The 17292-nt window shown below is 42.7% G+C and overlaps 1 protein-coding gene across 7 annotated transcripts in view; it reads left to right on the top strand.

Moving 5' to 3' along the window:
- Window positions 1-17292, top strand: part of cntln (centlein, centrosomal protein) — a 92612-nt gene that overhangs the window by 55010 nt on the left and 20310 nt on the right. For all 7 annotated transcript variants that reach the window (XM_040023982.1, XM_040023985.1, XM_040023984.1 and 4 more), the window contains 8 exons: window positions 1214-1295; window positions 3288-3369; window positions 3715-3983; window positions 7313-7534; window positions 8923-9020; window positions 11792-11918; window positions 12201-12338; window positions 13007-13192. In XM_040023982.1, the coding sequence (XP_039879916.1) occupies window positions 1214-1295; window positions 3288-3369; window positions 3715-3983; window positions 7313-7534; window positions 8923-9020; window positions 11792-11918; window positions 12201-12338; window positions 13007-13192 (1204 nt within the window). The remainder of the gene's footprint in view (window positions 1-1213; window positions 1296-3287; window positions 3370-3714; window positions 3984-7312; window positions 7535-8922; window positions 9021-11791; window positions 11919-12200; window positions 12339-13006; window positions 13193-17292) is intronic.

Genomic DNA, 17292 nt, shown 5'->3' with positions numbered 1-17292 from the left:
AAGCATCTGCTGTCATTATGTTTCTACATAACAGGTTATCTGTATTTGCTCCACACAGGTTTGGACTCAGCATGTAAAAGCTTAGACATGTCCTCACATATAGAGTGGAAGCACCACGTACTATAAATATATATATGGTGTGTAATGGTAAATGGTAAATGGCCTGTATTTATATAGCGCTTTACTACTCCCTAAGGACCCCAAAGCGCTTTACATATCCAGTCATCCACCCATTCACGCACACATTCACACACTGATGGCAGCTACATTGTAGCCACAGCCACCCTGGGGCGCACTGACAGAGGCGAGGCTGCCGAACACTGGCGCCACCGGGCCCTCTGACCACCACCAGTAGGCAACGGGTGAAGTGTCTTGCCCAAGGACACAACAACCGAGACTGTCCAAGCCGGGGCTCGAACCGGCAACCTTCCGATTACAAGGCGAACTCCCAACTCTTGAGCCACGATCACCCCTTAAAGAGGAACTAGGGAACAACTAGTTAGACTGCAGACACAATTAAGAACTCCATTAATAATACTAAATTTAAGTTGGATCTATTTGCTGTCATCACCAAGTCGATGCACGCAACCCTGGTGTTAGTGTTGGTGATTCGTAATCCTTAGCAAAGTCCCTGTGCCCCTTCCAGGCTGGTTTTAACCCTAACTAGCCCCCAGCCTTGTCATGTTCCAGTTAGATCCTCTCTCTGTGGTCTTTACCTCCGCTGCTTCTCCCAGACCCCACCTTAATAAACCCGCCAGCGTAAATGTCACTGGCTTCCACCTTCACGTCAAAGGTCACTGTCAATAAACCTGTGTGCATGTGTGTGTGTGTCTCTCAGGAAGCCCTTACCGTGCGTCCATCAGATGCAACTTTGCTTGGCTCCGCTCAGCCGTGCCTCTCACACATGTCTGTCACACACAGAGGGCTAATGAAGGCCACAGCCGCTCTCATACATGTTGATGCATTCACAAACAGCACCAGACACTGCAGCTTTTCACTTAATTTACACACACATTTACACTTCCAGCTCAGAAATTGGATGGGACATTGATTTTCTGTTTGAAGGAGGGGGCCGAAATGCACATATTTTTGCTTGATGTCAACTAAATCAACCATAAAAGGTAAATTGGATTTTTGTCCAAGGGTGGTACTTTCAGAACCAGGGTTGTCGGTTCAACTTCTAGTCTGTAATAGACTTCACCTTTCTCTACAGTGACAGTGCAGAGGAGTACTCGGACAGTCTCAACAGCCTGCCCTCGGGGACGGTGCCTCACAGACAGCACACTAATAGACAGGTTGGTCTGCCCTTGTCTTTTAATTGTTTTTGGACTTAAAAAAGGAATAAAGATACAGTTAGAAGTAAACGTCAGCTGTTTCCTGCTCACTGCTTTTTTGTACAGATTAACATTTTACTTGGGTTTGAGTGAATATTCAGCCTTTAAATGAAACTGCCTACAAGTGAATTAAATTAATGAAGGTCTTAGTATACAATGTCTCCTTGGTCCTAAATATGAGTGTAAATTTCAGCATATTTTTAATAATTCTCTCAGACAAGCTTGTCATTTCTTTATGTAGTCTTCAGGAATAGTTCTCCAGGCCTCTTGAAGGAGCTCTTTTTTGGACGTTTTCTGTTTAATGTGCATTTCCTGGCTCTGAGGACGACAAACCATGAAAGAGCCTCTACCATGTTTTGCACATGTCTTTGGACACCCACTGTTGTACCTCTCTCCTGAGCGCCTCTGTAAATACTGATTAGAGTTTGAACCAACATTTTCAAATTTGTATGTTTTTCGATGGAAAAAAGTAATACTTATCAAATAATATGTAGACGGTGTAGGTAACACTATAGGTAATTCAGAAGTGATCGAAAACTGCAATTCTTCAAATGCCCACTCGAGGGATGTTTTACAAAAGGCTTACAGCCTGATACAAAAAAAGAGTTTTAGTCTAGTTTCTCTGTCCGTGACAACAAAGATAGGTATCACCAACATTTAGTTGTACTAAACAAAAACAAAAACAAAAACAAAAAAACAAACTGTGTATCAGCTAGCTGTTTTTTGTTCTTTTGTTTTGTTTTTGCTAGCCAAAGTTATCATCGCTCTTTATTAAATTATTGTTGCATCCTACTTACAAAACTAGCCCTGCAGTTCTAACATTATGTAATAACTTTGTAACTCCATCCTGAAATAGTAGCCTGCAAAGCAGTGGAGTGACGTCTCAGTGGCTATCCATCCATCTTTTATATACAGTTTATTGTCTGCATATATAATTCTTAGGGCCTCTGTAACTACTTTTTGTGTTGTTTGAGCCGTGCTGTACTATTCATTTTTAACTGGCTATCGCTTTATGTCTACATTCACAAAGACTTTCCTAGTCTTGTGACTGAGGAAGCCTTTGTGAATGCACACCACGAAATCATTAGGCCTGGACCCTTGCACTTGTCCACATCAAACCTCTTCACAGTGGTACATGGCAGATCCAAACCCTTGAGAGAAAAGTCCGTCAAGAGGAGAGACGAAGAGAGAAAGAGAGGGGCCTTAAAGATGTGCTGCCTCTTCTCTTCTCCTCTTTTTCTCGTTTCAGCAGCACCGAAGCAAAGTAGAAAGTAGAGAAGAGATGGTTGTTGTGAATATAACCTGGGAGCTGTCAGGGCCCTTATCTCAGATCCCCTTTAGTTTCCCCAGTCCTGATCCTCTAAATGTGCCCATCAGCTCCTTCTGGGTTCATCGCTTTGACAGCCCAAGCCCCGCGCAACGTAGTATGTCACAAACCAAAGGGTTCATCTACCCTTTCCTCTCTGCATGCATGATCAAAACTGGCACTGATCAAATCCTACCTGTCCCCCATACAAAGAATGTAGGCAGAGAGCAAGGAGTGAGGTAGGGGGGCCCTTTCTTTGATGTCACTACAAATGATGGTGCAGTTGGGAGTTGTCACGAACACACATGCGTACACACTTTTGCGTACAAACGACTACACTCTCACACACACCCGTCACACCGTAGGAGTGAATCAGGGCTTTCAGTTGGTGATTGAACAAAGGCGGCATTTGCAAGCATCTGTCAGAAGTAATATCTGTGCTGAGAGGTGTTCAAGTTGGAGTCGGTTGAACATGCTCAGGTGAATTATTAAAGCACTGGGTGATTTGTCTCGTTGCGTTAAGCTGCGCACACTCTGTGATCATGGTGTCGTTATGAGCTGCATCTTAGGAAGAGCAGCATGTCAACTGTTGTGTTACATTAAACGGCTGCTTTTCTTCATTGTCACTGGGTTTTCTGTTCTTTCAGTCCTACAGGTGGTCGCCGATGTCAAACACAGAAGCACCAGCGGCAGAATCCCACCGAAAACAACCCGACGTTCTGGCCCGAGGTAGCACAAGTTTTCCTTTTGTGAACCCATGCTGGATTACAGAAATCTAATCAACTTTTAATTGAAGCAGATAGAACACTCAGTGTATTTACATGCTGTCGATAAGAAACAAGTATCCGAGAAGTTAACAAGCTTCGTTTTTTCCCCCCATAACTCGGCACATCTGAATTGGTTAAAAATGGAAAATGTTAATTATTCAGGTTGTTAAATCCATCACAGCTTCCACTTTTGCATACACAAAGATGCACGCCTGTTAAATCTCAGCAGTAGCTTCTAAATTGGGATTTTGAGGTTTTCTGTGCACTTGTCAACTCTGAGGCGGCTGCATGTACTTCCTCCTGTTAGACGATAAACAGCGTGAGCCGTGGGACCGCGGGACAAGGGGAGAGAAAAGTCGGCAGAGGAGGAAGAGGATGCTTGTGAAGACCCAGCGCTGCTCCTCCTCTTCTCTGCAGCAGCGCATCGAGTCTCTACAGCGTCACGTTGACATACTGCGAAGTGCCAGGAAAGATGCTATGCTTTCAGCCAGAGATCTACAAAGGGCCAATGAGATGATCACAGCACAGCTCAACTCCCTCACTGAGAAGCTGTGCAGCAGCAAGCAGCTCACGCAGGTAACTTGGGAAAAACTGGGAGACGAGTTAAGGGAGGCGAGCCGGTTGTAAGTATTAGGAAGTTTCTCTTTTTTTCCCCCATCTTTGTCTTTCTTTTGTATTTTCTTGGGGCTGAGAGTGAAACAGTAGCATGCCCTTATCATGCTTAATAAGTGTGGCTGACAGGCCTACCCTTGTCTGTGGAGGTCAGAACCACAGGGCAGTAGAGAGGAGGAGAATCTCACACGCTCTTTCTCTCTCTGACTCTGCCATTGTCTCCTCCTGCTGAATGTTTCAGCGAGCCAGTTCTCCACAACAATCTTTGTCACCAGCAGTTACTTTTCTCCAAATATGAGCAGTCGTGTTCGCAGACGCACACACACATACACTCAAGGTGACTACATCCAGTGCCACACACCTTTTAGTTATTTAGTACGTGCCTCCAGGTAAAAAACTCTTAGACTTGGTAAAGAGTGTAAATAAAACACCAAGAGCTTTGGCCCCTAAACAGTATCTTTCCTGCCAGGTGCTCCTTGTACACATCAACTTATGTACATACACAGACACACAAACACACAGACACACACACACAGCAACACCTTGACAGACAGAGTCGTTAATCTGGCAGGCAGAAACTTCTTTTGGTGAATTCAGACACAGCAGCAGCCAGCAAAGGCCCACTGGACTCTTGATTAGGTGTATGTGTTCTTGTCTGTATGTCCGTATATTTACTTTTCACTTACTGTGGAATAGTACTGATGGAGTATATTGCACTTGCACACACGGGCCAGAGTGCAGCCTTCATAGTGTTGCTACCTGGGAAGTGGCCCTTCTGCACCCACCGAGGCATCTGATTGCTGAAGTCCAACGAGACCTTAGACTCAGGCACAGCAGTAAAGGCACACATGTACACACACTGTTGTGTGAATGAGTGGACAGAGAGGGAATTGTTGTCTTCCTGTTTGTTTCCTCTTTCCTCCTGCAGTATTAATGCCACTCCACCTGAGAAAGTTGGAGCCGACTGACTGGCCAAAGCTAGGTCTTGTTGCCCTCTCTGCAAAGGCCAAGAGGTGATGGACTTTGGGCTTGTTCCAACCGGTCCTGGCCAACTCTCTAACTAAAACTCTCTGCTTGTAATTGGCTTAGGACAGCCTCCACAGGGGCCATCATGTGAGAAGTAGCATGGCAGTTTCACAGAAACTTGTTTGTGTTGCTCTGTCTCCTGATCCTTCGCCATTCTGTCCTTCTCTTGTTGCTCCTTTCCTTCCCTCCTTCCATTATTAAGTCATATCTTCTCATTTTTTTTCCATTCTTGCTTCCCCTCTCCACTTCTGTGTGTTTGGTTGCGCGTGAACTCTGGGATGTAAATGTATTCTAACTGTATTTGTATTTCCTTTCAACAACTTTTCAGATTCATGCAATGTATATGATATTTCAGCCTAACTGGAACACGTGGTTTGGTTAAAACTTTTCTTTTTTAGGTTTTCAGTATGATTTCCCACTGTGAAAATAACATTACATTCAATTGCTGATAATGCATCTGGTTATAATGCAATAATGTGCCCAGAGAAACAGGCAGTCAGCTAGATTACAAGAAAAATTTGACGCAGTGTGTAAAAACCTTAAAGTCGTCCTTCAACGTGGCATAACGTAACTTAAAAACTCACAGTGCATCCTACTACAGGCAAGTCTAACTTTTATTGAAATCCTTGAGTAATGCATAGCATCCAACCACAGAATCATTTTGTTGCTTGGATAAGCCTTCCTTAGTCTGTCATCAATTCCACAGATGCTTTACTTTGTTGCACACTGTGACATCCCCACTCAAAGTGTGGAGTTGCCTTCCCTCCTTTAATGTTTTTGGGGCAGGGATTATCACAGGATTATCTCTAGAAATTTAATGACCTAAGAAAGCAAAGCTCCAAACTTTATTTAAATTAATAATTAACAATAGTATAAAACCTATTGCACAAGAAGTCTGGCCAGAAGAATGATTGCGTAATTAAGAAATTGATGCAGTAAGACAATCTTAGTGTTTCAGTGGTTTATTCATGTTTAAAAATTCCTTTTAGCTACTAAAGGAACAGCTCAGTGAGACCACTGCTCACAGGAAAGAGAGACCGGTGTCCTCTCTCCTGGCCTAATGGAACTACCAGTATATCACGCCTGCCTCAGTGTCATCTCTCACCAGGGCTGAAAATGGCCTGTGAAATCAAAGCTTGTCTTACTGGAAGCCTCATCAATGCCTCTCTTAATTCCTGCACTATTGCCACTGGGGCCACAGCCCCGCTTTTATTTTGTGCTCCTCCTGCTCTCCTCCCACCCTCCCTGTGGATGTGGCATGTGCATCTTCAACAGAGAGAAGGAAACCTAAAACAGGAGGGATTCTATTAAAAGGTGTCAGCCAGCAACCAGATATCAATAACCTCCGTGTATGCGGAGCAGAGAGCAAACCCATGGGATTCTGTGGTTTCACTTGGGTGTGTGCGCACGCCTCGGTGTGTGCTCCAACATTTACCCTATGTGTGCAGCGCATATCTTCATGTATCACGTCTCCTGTTTGTGCCATTAACCATTCATGTTTGATATGATACCAAATCAGCTAATTGTGACAGCACTGATTCAAACTCACAGCAATAGGTTTGTGGTCCATACTTTCTTATAAGAAACAACCTGATTTTTGCTTTTCTCCGGCACATGCATGTGGTTTAAAGTTTTTAATCTCACATAGCATTCTGAATCACAGAGTCACTGAAAATTGTATGCATTCAGTTAGTTGCGTTATCCTTCATCAATCCAGACTCAACTACTGACTAAATACTTGATCTACCTCTTTTCCAAAGTGTGCTGCATGATGGCTATATTATGCATGCCAATTACAGTGAGAATTAGGCTCTATTGACCGGGCAACAGCATCATTTGTCTCCTAATTAGCATAAAAAAGACATTTTATCGCAGACAAGATATTAAAGGAGAGCTTGCAGCTCACCCGTGGATAACACATACAGTATTTTAAACAAATTGTGTTTATTCTGACTTTGCATTTATTATATTTGTGAGGAGTGGATTTAATATAAAGATCTATGTTAGTCAGAGGAACTCTTCCTTCTTACAGCAGTAAATTAGGTTTGCATTATAAGGGAGAAAAAAATGGCTTTTGGTTTGATATAAAGCTTATCAGCTCATGTAGCAGTATATCAGTCGCCTGTTACTTTTTCGCCCTCACCATCCAATAACACAAATCTGTGTTTCTTTGTTTTTTTTAATAGCAGTGCACCAAACTTTTGCTTCCAGTTGCGGCATCATCACCAGCCTAGCTAACCAATTCTGTCCGTCGGTCAAACCCGCAGAAGCTGACCTCTGACCTGGCTGGTGTGCAGCAGCAGAAAAAGGTTTTGGAGATGGAGTTGAAGCAGTGGAAGCAGATCAAATTCCCCCCACAAACTACAATACCACCAACAGCACCAGCGAACGTAGAGTGTTCCTGCCAGTGCAGAACCATACCTGCCCCGGCTAACCCTGCCCTCCAAGCCCTGGAGGCTGAGGTCAAACAACTTCAAGCCAAACTTAAGGTTAGCAGTTCTAGAGTTAATGAATTGCACTCACGGTTGTGTTTTTTCATTGTGCATGCCTTATGAGGTAAATCTGCTAATAGGATGATGGTATTAAAGATGTTGTTCTCTTCCAATTTTGTGCAAAAGAAGCTTGAGTGCTCGAGAATACCACGAATAACAAGGAAAACTTTGGGAGTATCAGTGGTAAAGGACTGAAAAAATGTATCTAGAGACAGACTACTTCCACTTTCTGCTGTGCTGTGGTAAATCAGGCAATATGAAATTTTTTTTAATTCTTTTGCACTTTTTAGTTGGAATTTTCTGTCTTTCATTCTGTTACTTACCATGTTAACAGTACTGAATTTCACATATATTTACATCACTATTTCTGAGTCACTTTAACATTTCACTGGTTTGAAGCACTTGCCCTCTTCCAGGAGTTTAAAAACTCTCAACAGAAACTCTGTCAAGGTTTTACTTTCAAGTTGTGCTTGATTCTGAAAAAAACAACAAATTCTGGTGCCTTTCAGCTTACACTTAACATCACTTGATATTACGTTTGATTTCAGCGTGAATTAGCATTTCCTGTCATTTGATCTTATTTCGGAGTGCCTGTCAGAAAGATGAGAAATGGGGAATAACAGCAGAGACATGCCCTACATCAGAGGGAATGAGGTGTGAGTGGTACCACAGTATTATCACCTTCTCAGCAGCCTGCTCGTCAGTGTCACCATGCAGATTGCCGCTGTCGTCACACACGCCTGAGAAAGTCATGTCAGGTGACAGCGAAAGGGAGAGGCGAGGGATGCTCCGTGGGGGTGCGTGCGCTGAGCGAGTACGTTGTCAAGTGCTTTTACTGGGAGCAGTTCCCACAAGAGACAAGGGCCCTTTAAACCAAAGTGAACTTGCAGGTTCAGATATCCATCATGCTTATAATCAGAAGCCGACCTGTCACCGTGAGCCTTACATCTTTGTTACTCATAAAGAAAAGAGTAAAACACAAAAGGTTATTATTTACAGTTTAATATTCTAGGTTACAGGATGTTTGATCATTAGCAGGTCAATTTATTTATTTATTGTTATTGTTAGTATTCAGTTTTTTTTTCCTTGTTGTACTTGTCTGTTGGTCTTTTTCTTTATTCACAGTCCTGACTAAAATAAATTCACCCCTCCAGGTCTATAAATTGTTATTTTTACTAATTACTCCCCTTATCCACTTTAAATAACACAGTTTTCCTCTTAACCTCTTTTAGCACCTTCCACCCTCCCACTGTAACTATAATGAGGAGGCATGCTGTGTTTGACCTGTCATCAGCTGTGTCGTGAAAACCTTCCCTACCCCCCAGTCACATGCACATTCAGACACATTAACAAACACACACACACACTGTGTGCCCTTCCCCCAGAGTGCAAGTGCGGAGGTCACGAGGCAGGTGGCGGCTAACAAAGCCCTGCGAGGCCAGCTCCAGGAGAAGGAGGACAAACTCTGCCAGCTGCAGGATAAGTTAGTTTCCCACCTTTTGTCTTCATTAGTGCTACTTCCTCCTTTTTGTGTTTCTTACTGTTGTCTGCAGTCCAGCTCGTATTTTTCCTACTTTTCTTTTTTTTTTTTTATACCTGCAGACCTCTCTGTCTGTCTGTCTCTCAATCTCTCCTTGTCTGCATGTTTGCACATCCTCTGCAGCTCTCATCTGTAGTGTTTGATTCCACCATGTGGCAGCTCTGTTGTCTGCCTCACTTCCCTTATACTGTACATGCTCCTGTGTCTGTGAATCATTTGTGAAATTATGCATGTTATATTGAGCGTGTGTGTGTGTGTTGTTTGCGCGTGTGCATGTGAGTGTTTTTTGTGTCATGCGGTGTGGTGTTGCTTACGTGGGTAGCCGATGTGGAATGCTGATCAAAGCAGCGTATTGATTGTTTGCGTGCCGCAGGAGGGACCATTTTGGCCCATGACACTAAAACCCACACAGCATCACTCTGGCCTGTGGGCCACAAGCCCCAGTGAGTTGCATGGTTCACCTACTGTAGCGCCCCGCATGCATTACATAGTCATAATGCATATGGCTATAAACAATTCACTTAGGGAAACAGTCATGGTTTGAACTTACAAGGCACATATCATCACTCTGCATTACGGATCCCATATTTGAACTGAGAAAAACGTACAAAGAACAACTTGGCTTTCCTCCCTCTTGTTCTCTTTGTCTGGTATGCCGTGTCCTCTGCCTGCCATTCTCAATAATGCATCCAGGGCATGTGTACAATCACAGCGGATATGTGTTTGTGTGTGTGACCAAAGCAGCGAGGATCACAGCCAGGCAGAGCGAGCATCCCTCAGCTGCGTTTCTGCGACAGCCTCCTCCAGCTCTTGTCACACACTCACTCACGCATACGCACACATAACTTGCCGTATCTTCTAGCCTACCACTCCATTTGCCTCCATGGAGGGACCCCTTCTCAGAATGAAAGACATGTCTAGACGTCTCTGAAATATACATTTCAGCACACACACAGGGAGCAAGGCTGCTTCGCCTAAAAGAAGAGAAGGGGGGGGGTAAAAAAAAGAAAAAAAAGAAATGAATTTCAAAGTACACCGGCATGTCCTCAGTCAATATCCGGCACTATGGCCCTGCCTTATTTATGAAGCTGCTTCTTTCATCTTTAGCCCTGTTGTCTATCAGCCACATGAAACGTCCACCCGCACTTCATTCTTAACAACATACACAGAAATGTGCGCTCGCGCTCACTCTTACGAACACGTACTTCAGACCACTGACTGTTATCATTACAATACACGCATGTTTGATGAACAATATTGCCAACAAGCACAGAACAAAGGGAACAAACGTGTGAGTGATCGGGATACAGTTTGAGGCTCTCTTTCTCTCTTTCCACTAACACTCATAAATAGAGATCACACGCTCCAGCAGAAGCTCTATATATCCTTCATTCTTTTTTATCCTCTATTCTTTTTGGGGTGTAGAAGAAGAACATCTAAAATAAATGTTGTCGATCTAATTGCCATTAGCATTGGGGCAGAGGGAGCTGGTGGGGCTCTTATTGCTGCTCTCACTCTTTAAGTCAACACCAGACAGTCATCTGAAAGGTTCAATATGGGTTTTCTCATTAATGGCCAAATCCATGGGGTAACCAGCTAGCGCTACTCACCCCCACCCCCCACCCCCCCCACCCCCCCAACAAAGTCCCCAGGCTAGACTCCTCTCTCATTTAATTTAATGTCACTCCAATAGGACAAGCTCACATTTATTTAACCAGTCTGCCCTCAGGCACTCATCCACCTAGGGAGGCAGGGACATTTACTTACACGAAAGCATTTGCTCTTGCATTGCGTCATCTGTTTATTTAAAACACACAAGCCATGATGCATGTGGGAGCTAAGAGATCTACTACATCTTTGATATAGAAAAATACAGCAAAAACCATTTAATTAACTGCATCCTTATGATCTTTATTCTATTTGTTCCAATTCCCCAAGGTGCAGATAACCATGAAAATAGCTTTTATTTGCCTCTTATGAAAACAGAATAAAACATGCTAACGTACTGAGACCATTTAAACCGGGGTGTCGCTGCAGAATGTGGGAATATTAATCATGTCAGTATTGCAGGTTATTGAAATGGGAAGTGACAAGTCGTGTGTGTTTTGTTACAGTTAAGACGCTAACTGCTTACAGTACGTACACGCTGCTTCTCTTTAGGGAAGTATCGCCGGCACAGCACAGCACACGAACAAACAACATTTCTTAGAGCGTATTCCCTTCATAATACGTCTTTCCCAAGCCAAGCTCCCCCCGGCCAATGTGTTTTTATATGATTGGTGCAACGCTGAGCTGAAAATAATAAACATTTAAGTGCTTGATTAGGCTTTCAAGTAGTGTCGCTGCTGATTCAAAATGCCGTTTGTCAAAGAGGACTCCCCTGTCACGCTTAGTGCGGCATTCCCTGCCAGAGCACTTGTTCTAATATATGCCAGTTAGAATTATATATGCATCCCTATTTCACCCCCCTCTCCACTTACCCAAGCAGCATGCCAGTGTATTTAGTTGTCATAATGAGCTGTCATGCCTGATGTACTGCACGGGGACACTGTGCCTGCCAGCTTTGCGTGTGTGTTCTTTGTATCTGTCTCCGTGCGTATGTGTGTCTGTGTTTGTCTGTGATGCAGAGGCTGTGCCTGTGTAGCTATCTGTGAAGAGTCATTTAGGCGTTATGCCATATGTTGGTATTTGCCTTCATTTGTGTATGTTTTTAGGCTGAGCCACACAGAGCGAGATGTGAACATGAAAAGGCAGCTGGTGGAGGACCTGAAGACACGACTCAAGTTCCTGCAGGAAATGGAGAAAAGTTACCGGGGACAGGTGGAGGAGCTAGAAAAGAAGGTGCTCATCGCGGCTCATCATTGCATTATTTTGAGGCTCTTCAGCAGAGTGACAGGGGAAAAATGGGCATTGTCATACTCAGCATTTCCCATAGTCCAAAGATTTGTCTCCTGGAAGACTAACGGGAAAATATTTCAGTGCCGTTAAGTGTAGTTACAGAAAACATGGTTGCTAAGGTGATTTGAATGGAACTTTAGGTGAATATATGATGTGATTATCTCCTTTAAAAGAGAAATGCAGTTGCACTACGTCCTTGTTCAGCTGCTTTTTTTTTTTAAACAGGTGAAGACTTTATCAGAGGAGGCCAGCAACAGAAAGGCCCTAATCGAATCCCTGAAGAGAAGGCTGAATGTGGCAACAACAGAGAAAAGCCAGTACGAGGCCTCCTGTGCAAAACTGAAAGAGGACTTGGAAAAAAAGGTTGGAAACTGACACGCACTCAGTTTTCACAAAAATTGTGTTTTATGTAACATTTGCAAAGTTGGACTACAGTACAGTTCGGATAATCTTTTTTTTCCTAAGCAGCCCTGTAAACAATCACAGATGAATTCTCTTCAAAAGCAGGGTATAGAATATGATATTGGATCATGTTTTTAAGTTATGCAATTGTTAGTCAAAAGAAAAGTTTTAGAATTTGTGAAAATGCCACTTCTATCCACGTACATCATATCCAGCTATAAAGTTTAAGCCCTTTTCTTACATAACATCAAAAAAGGTTAATATTTTATGTTTTTACTTTAACAGCCTATTATCACTGGATTTCTGACAGTGAACGACATCACATTAAACCTTAAAATTCAAAAGTGAAAAAACAGAGTTGGAGTTTATTGTCTTAGATGGCATTTATAGTTCTGGTAATATTAGATAGTCTTATTATATATTCAGTTGTGGTAATACCAACTTGAAAATCAGTAAGTCACAAGGAGACACCAAAGTCATAAATGTCAAAATCCTACACACAGGGGCTTGAAAGCAATTTCCACAAATGTCTCATAGACCAGTGTGGACTTTCTGCTTTTTTTTCCCTAAAACAAAAAAAGATTGTTTGCTTTCAGCTGACCACTTCTGCATGCTCTTTTTCTTCACAGGAACAGCGCATGCATGCCCTACAGGCTCGTGTGGGAGCTGGTGAACAGGCTTTGGCTGCACTGGAACAGACAGCCACTGAGCAAATGGAGGGGTTGACCCAGCAGAGCTCCCATGCCTTGGAAAGGGTTCAGAGGCAGCTAGGCCAGGCCTACTCCCAACTGGAGCAGCTACATTCTTTTATCAAGGTACTGTGTAAAAGAATAAGGGATTAAAACCCAAAAGTCCAGAGTTTGTATACTCAAAACATCTTTCTCATCTTAAATCAGTAGCCTATGCTTTGGTGTGTTTGCAAGTTCTCTTTCTATAACTTGAATTGGAAAACTAGTGTTGCATTTTTATTTTTCAAAAGTTTAATTTTGAGGATATGGTACACTGATCCATGTAAATTTTTAAAAGAACTGCATCAGTGTCGCCTCTTTGTTAAAACATAGACCCGCTGGAAGCAGATGACATGAGTGTGTGCCGAATGTTGATTGGTTGACCATTGTTGCCAGTATAGAGCAGGGAGCGGTGGCGGACATCAACGGGAGCAGAATAACTGTTTTAAAAACACAGCATGGAAAGCACAGAACGTGGCTGCAGTGGACACTTTTCATTGTTTTTAACACCTGACTTCACTTCAGCTCTTCTATGTTATGATTTTGATATCTCTGTGGCTGGCTGGCGGACCAGCGACAGCACAAACAAGAGTGGCCCACAGACCCGTTGTACCACATGTTTTGTACACAGCTTCCATCTGGCAACAGATGGTTTCTGCAGGCAGACAGGCCTTTCCCCGGGCTGCCAGCTGACAGTGATTGCACTACTGCTGGGCCATAAATTCCAATTCAAGGATCATCACCTGTATGCACAGCACCTGCAAAGGGGTCTCAACTGTGTGGCAATACTTACAGTTTCTCAAAAATAAGGACTTAGACAACAACATGAACAGAGGGGGCGATGTCTATGTCAAAACGGCTGACTGAACAATTTCCCTGCATTAGTTAGGCAGAATCTCTATACAGGACAGGTCATCCACTTACTGAGCTTGGCTATTCATGTGACAAGATAACTATTTCGCATGTCTACCCTGGGATCCTATTTGATATTTAACACACTTTTCTAGTCTCTAGCACCTGCAGACTAACAAATGTTTTATGCTAGGCCAGTCATTAGCACTTCTGAGAAACAACAGAGAACAATATATCAACATAAACTGTTGATAACGTACAAATGAGTGTGCTGGATGCACACAAGGAGGAAAATATGATGGAGACCTTTTGCTTAAATATGACTAGCAAATGCATCATAATTACAAGAGAAGATTTGGTTATTAAAATCTCTTGATTATAAGAAAAGAATGAAGATAAATCTGAAGCCTTCCAGTTTTTTGCCCTTGTACATGCGTACAGTGAATAACACTGTATGCGAGTGGATTGAGTCACACTTTTATTTCTTCTGCACTGGCAACAGCCATGGCTGGGGGCATTGTGTTTTCTCAGTGTCTGTCCATCCCGCCCGTTCTCGTGAGCTCGATATATCTCTTCACTTTCACTTGGAATCGAGGATGAACCGATTACATGTTGAACGTCCAAGATCAAGGTGTATGCAGCTGGAAAAATGTCTGCAATTATTACAGTAAACGGGATGAAGTTTCACACAGATGTTTGAAAGGATGAAAACGTGACTTGATGACATTTATTATTCAAAGGTCAACGGTCACCTGCTTTCTGGAGAAACAGTTTTCTGGCCATTATTCAATTCAGTATTAACTCAGGAACAGAGGAGGTGATTGCATCAGTACACAAGTCTTGGTCAGATGCTAAATTGGTGACAATCTATGTATTTAGTTGGATTTTAAAACCTTCAACACACCAACTTAGCTGTTAATAGAACAGAATTGAATAATCCTTTAATTGTCCCACAAAGGGAAATTTGGGTGTAACAGCAGCAAGAAAGACACATATACAAACAAACAGTACACAAGACACAGAACAGATACATACACAATTTTTACATATTTACATCAAGGACAATGGTTACCAAAAACAGAGTACTGTACCCTTATTAAATTAAATTAAATTAAATTCAGATAAGAGGATGACATGTTAACATTAACAATAGATTAATGGTGTAGGAAGAAAATCCTTCAGCACTTATTTATATAGTAATATTTATTGATCCCAGATTCAAAGATTTCAGGGCAGAGTCTGGGATCTCCATGGACTACCCCTGGTGTAATGCTTTGCTTGTGGGGAAAGATGCTTATTGTTTGTATTCAGAAGAACACCTGTCAAGGATTCAACCCAAGAACTAACTAAAACTGGTGAGCTGATTAGCAGAGCATCGTGGTATAAAACTCATACTTGTTGAAAATAAAACAAGCCACTCGAGATAGTTGAGGTTTCTACTGGACTCCTCTCTGTTCAGTTATTCTGGGCATTTTCAGCTGGAAGAATACCCACAATACCCTGCTGGAATTGGAGACCCCACTTGGCCCAGAAAGGCCTCGCAAAGTTCCAAGACCAGAAAGACCGTTAACACTACCTTACTTGGCCTGACATCACCACACCCAGCTCTCCATAAGTTTCAGAAGATGGATGAATAAAACTGGAACATTGCGTCAGTGCAGGCCACCACTCTAAGAATACTGCATGCCTACTGGGAACAGGCACCATTGTCTTTGTCTAGACCTAATCCATCACCTTGAGGTGTGTTTCAGTGTTTGTGTCAGTCTATGTGTGTGTCTGCCAGAGACTGATAAAGACTACCCATCAGTTCTGTTCAGCTGACGCCTGTCTGTCAAAGGAAGAAAGGGCTTGCCAGAGATTGATAGAGGTGCAGTATTTTTGCACACACATAAATCTCGTGCAAGATTGTTGCCACAGTTCAGTTGCAATTTTGTATCGTTTTTGTCCTTACAAGCAAGAAAAACAGAATTTTTAACTTTTTCTTCCCATTTTTGCAAACTGTGATTTCTTTTACGCAGCTAAGCCTTCATCCTTTCCTCTTGTGTAAATTTACTGCCTACACACACATACACATTCGTGTAGTGCAGAAGACCTGCCTGCATGCAAAGAGAAGTTGCATCACATGCAAAAGCTTGCACATATAGATGTGCATAAAAACACAGTTCATGCTTGTGTTACTCGTCTCCTCCATTCCCATAACCCCGAGCTGTTGGGGCCATTGTGGTGTTGTTGAGGATTCACATCATTGTTTGTCTCCCCCTGGCTCTTGTGATCCCCTATAAGAACACCAAGCCCTTTGATTGGACTGCCTGACGTCCGGAGGAGATTTACTCTTGTCATGTATTGATCAGGACCGGAGGGCTGCACATGTGTGTGAGAGTGTGTGTGTGTGTGTATAGATGTGTCTGTTTGTGCCTTTATGAGCTTGGTTTTTTTTGTTCTTTGTACCTGTGCGATTTGTGTGTGTCTGCGTGTGCCTGAGTGTGTGTGTGTGTGTGTATATTTCTTTATTGTGTGCCAGCAAACCCTTTTGGCCCCTGTGCACGCCCCAGGCTGTAAGCACTGCTCTTGAACTGCTAAACAGTGGCCCTGCATGTAGTGACTGCTCCACAATACACAAACACAGAGGAGTTTTTTCTCTTGCAGAGTACAAAAAGTACAATTTTTGGCCAGTCATCCCTACATCCCCTATTTTTTTTAATATAGATGTGTGTTTTTTAATTACTTTAAAATGCTGTCAGGCTCAGATATGCAGGAAATCAAAACAATTCATAACAAGAGATGTGAGAGCCACATATGACTTTCATATTCTGTGAAACAGACTTCCGCAACCTCATTCAGGCTCATAGGGTATGTAATAAACTGCTAAACAGCAGTTGCTATTATCAGTGGGTAGATGATCCAACAAAATTAGAGCATTTCTCCTCTTGCTCTGTTCTTTTTATTTATAAAGGGCCCATTGTGTGCTCATGTGTGTAAATGCTAATTCAGTGGTAGTTTATTATCAAAGAGGATATCTTTTAGCTGCTCATTTGATCCACATCTCCATGCCCTGATCCTCGTCCTGTCTAAATTGGCCCTCTGGCCATACTGTTTGTGGTACTCGCCAGGCTAAGACCTCTTAATAAACACACACACATTTTTCCATCTGTGTATTTCAAAAGCTTGTATGTGTGAACGCTTGCATTCGCCAGTCCCAGCCATCTCTCCCAGAGTCAAAATGAGTGATAAAGTCACCCCTTAATCTCCTTCTGGATGATTCCACACACAATATTTACGGCAATTGAATTTAACCCTTGACTAATGAGTGAATGTCTGTTGGGCTGTAAATATAA

The sequence above is a fragment of the Simochromis diagramma genome, unplaced genomic scaffold (assembly GCF_900408965.1).
Source record: "Simochromis diagramma unplaced genomic scaffold, fSimDia1.1 OVJJ01000302.1, whole genome shotgun sequence".
NCBI lineage: Eukaryota > Metazoa > Chordata > Actinopteri > Cichliformes > Cichlidae > Simochromis > Simochromis diagramma.
Note: the sequence above shows the minus strand (reverse complement) of the source record. Positions and strands in the feature narration are given on the sequence as shown.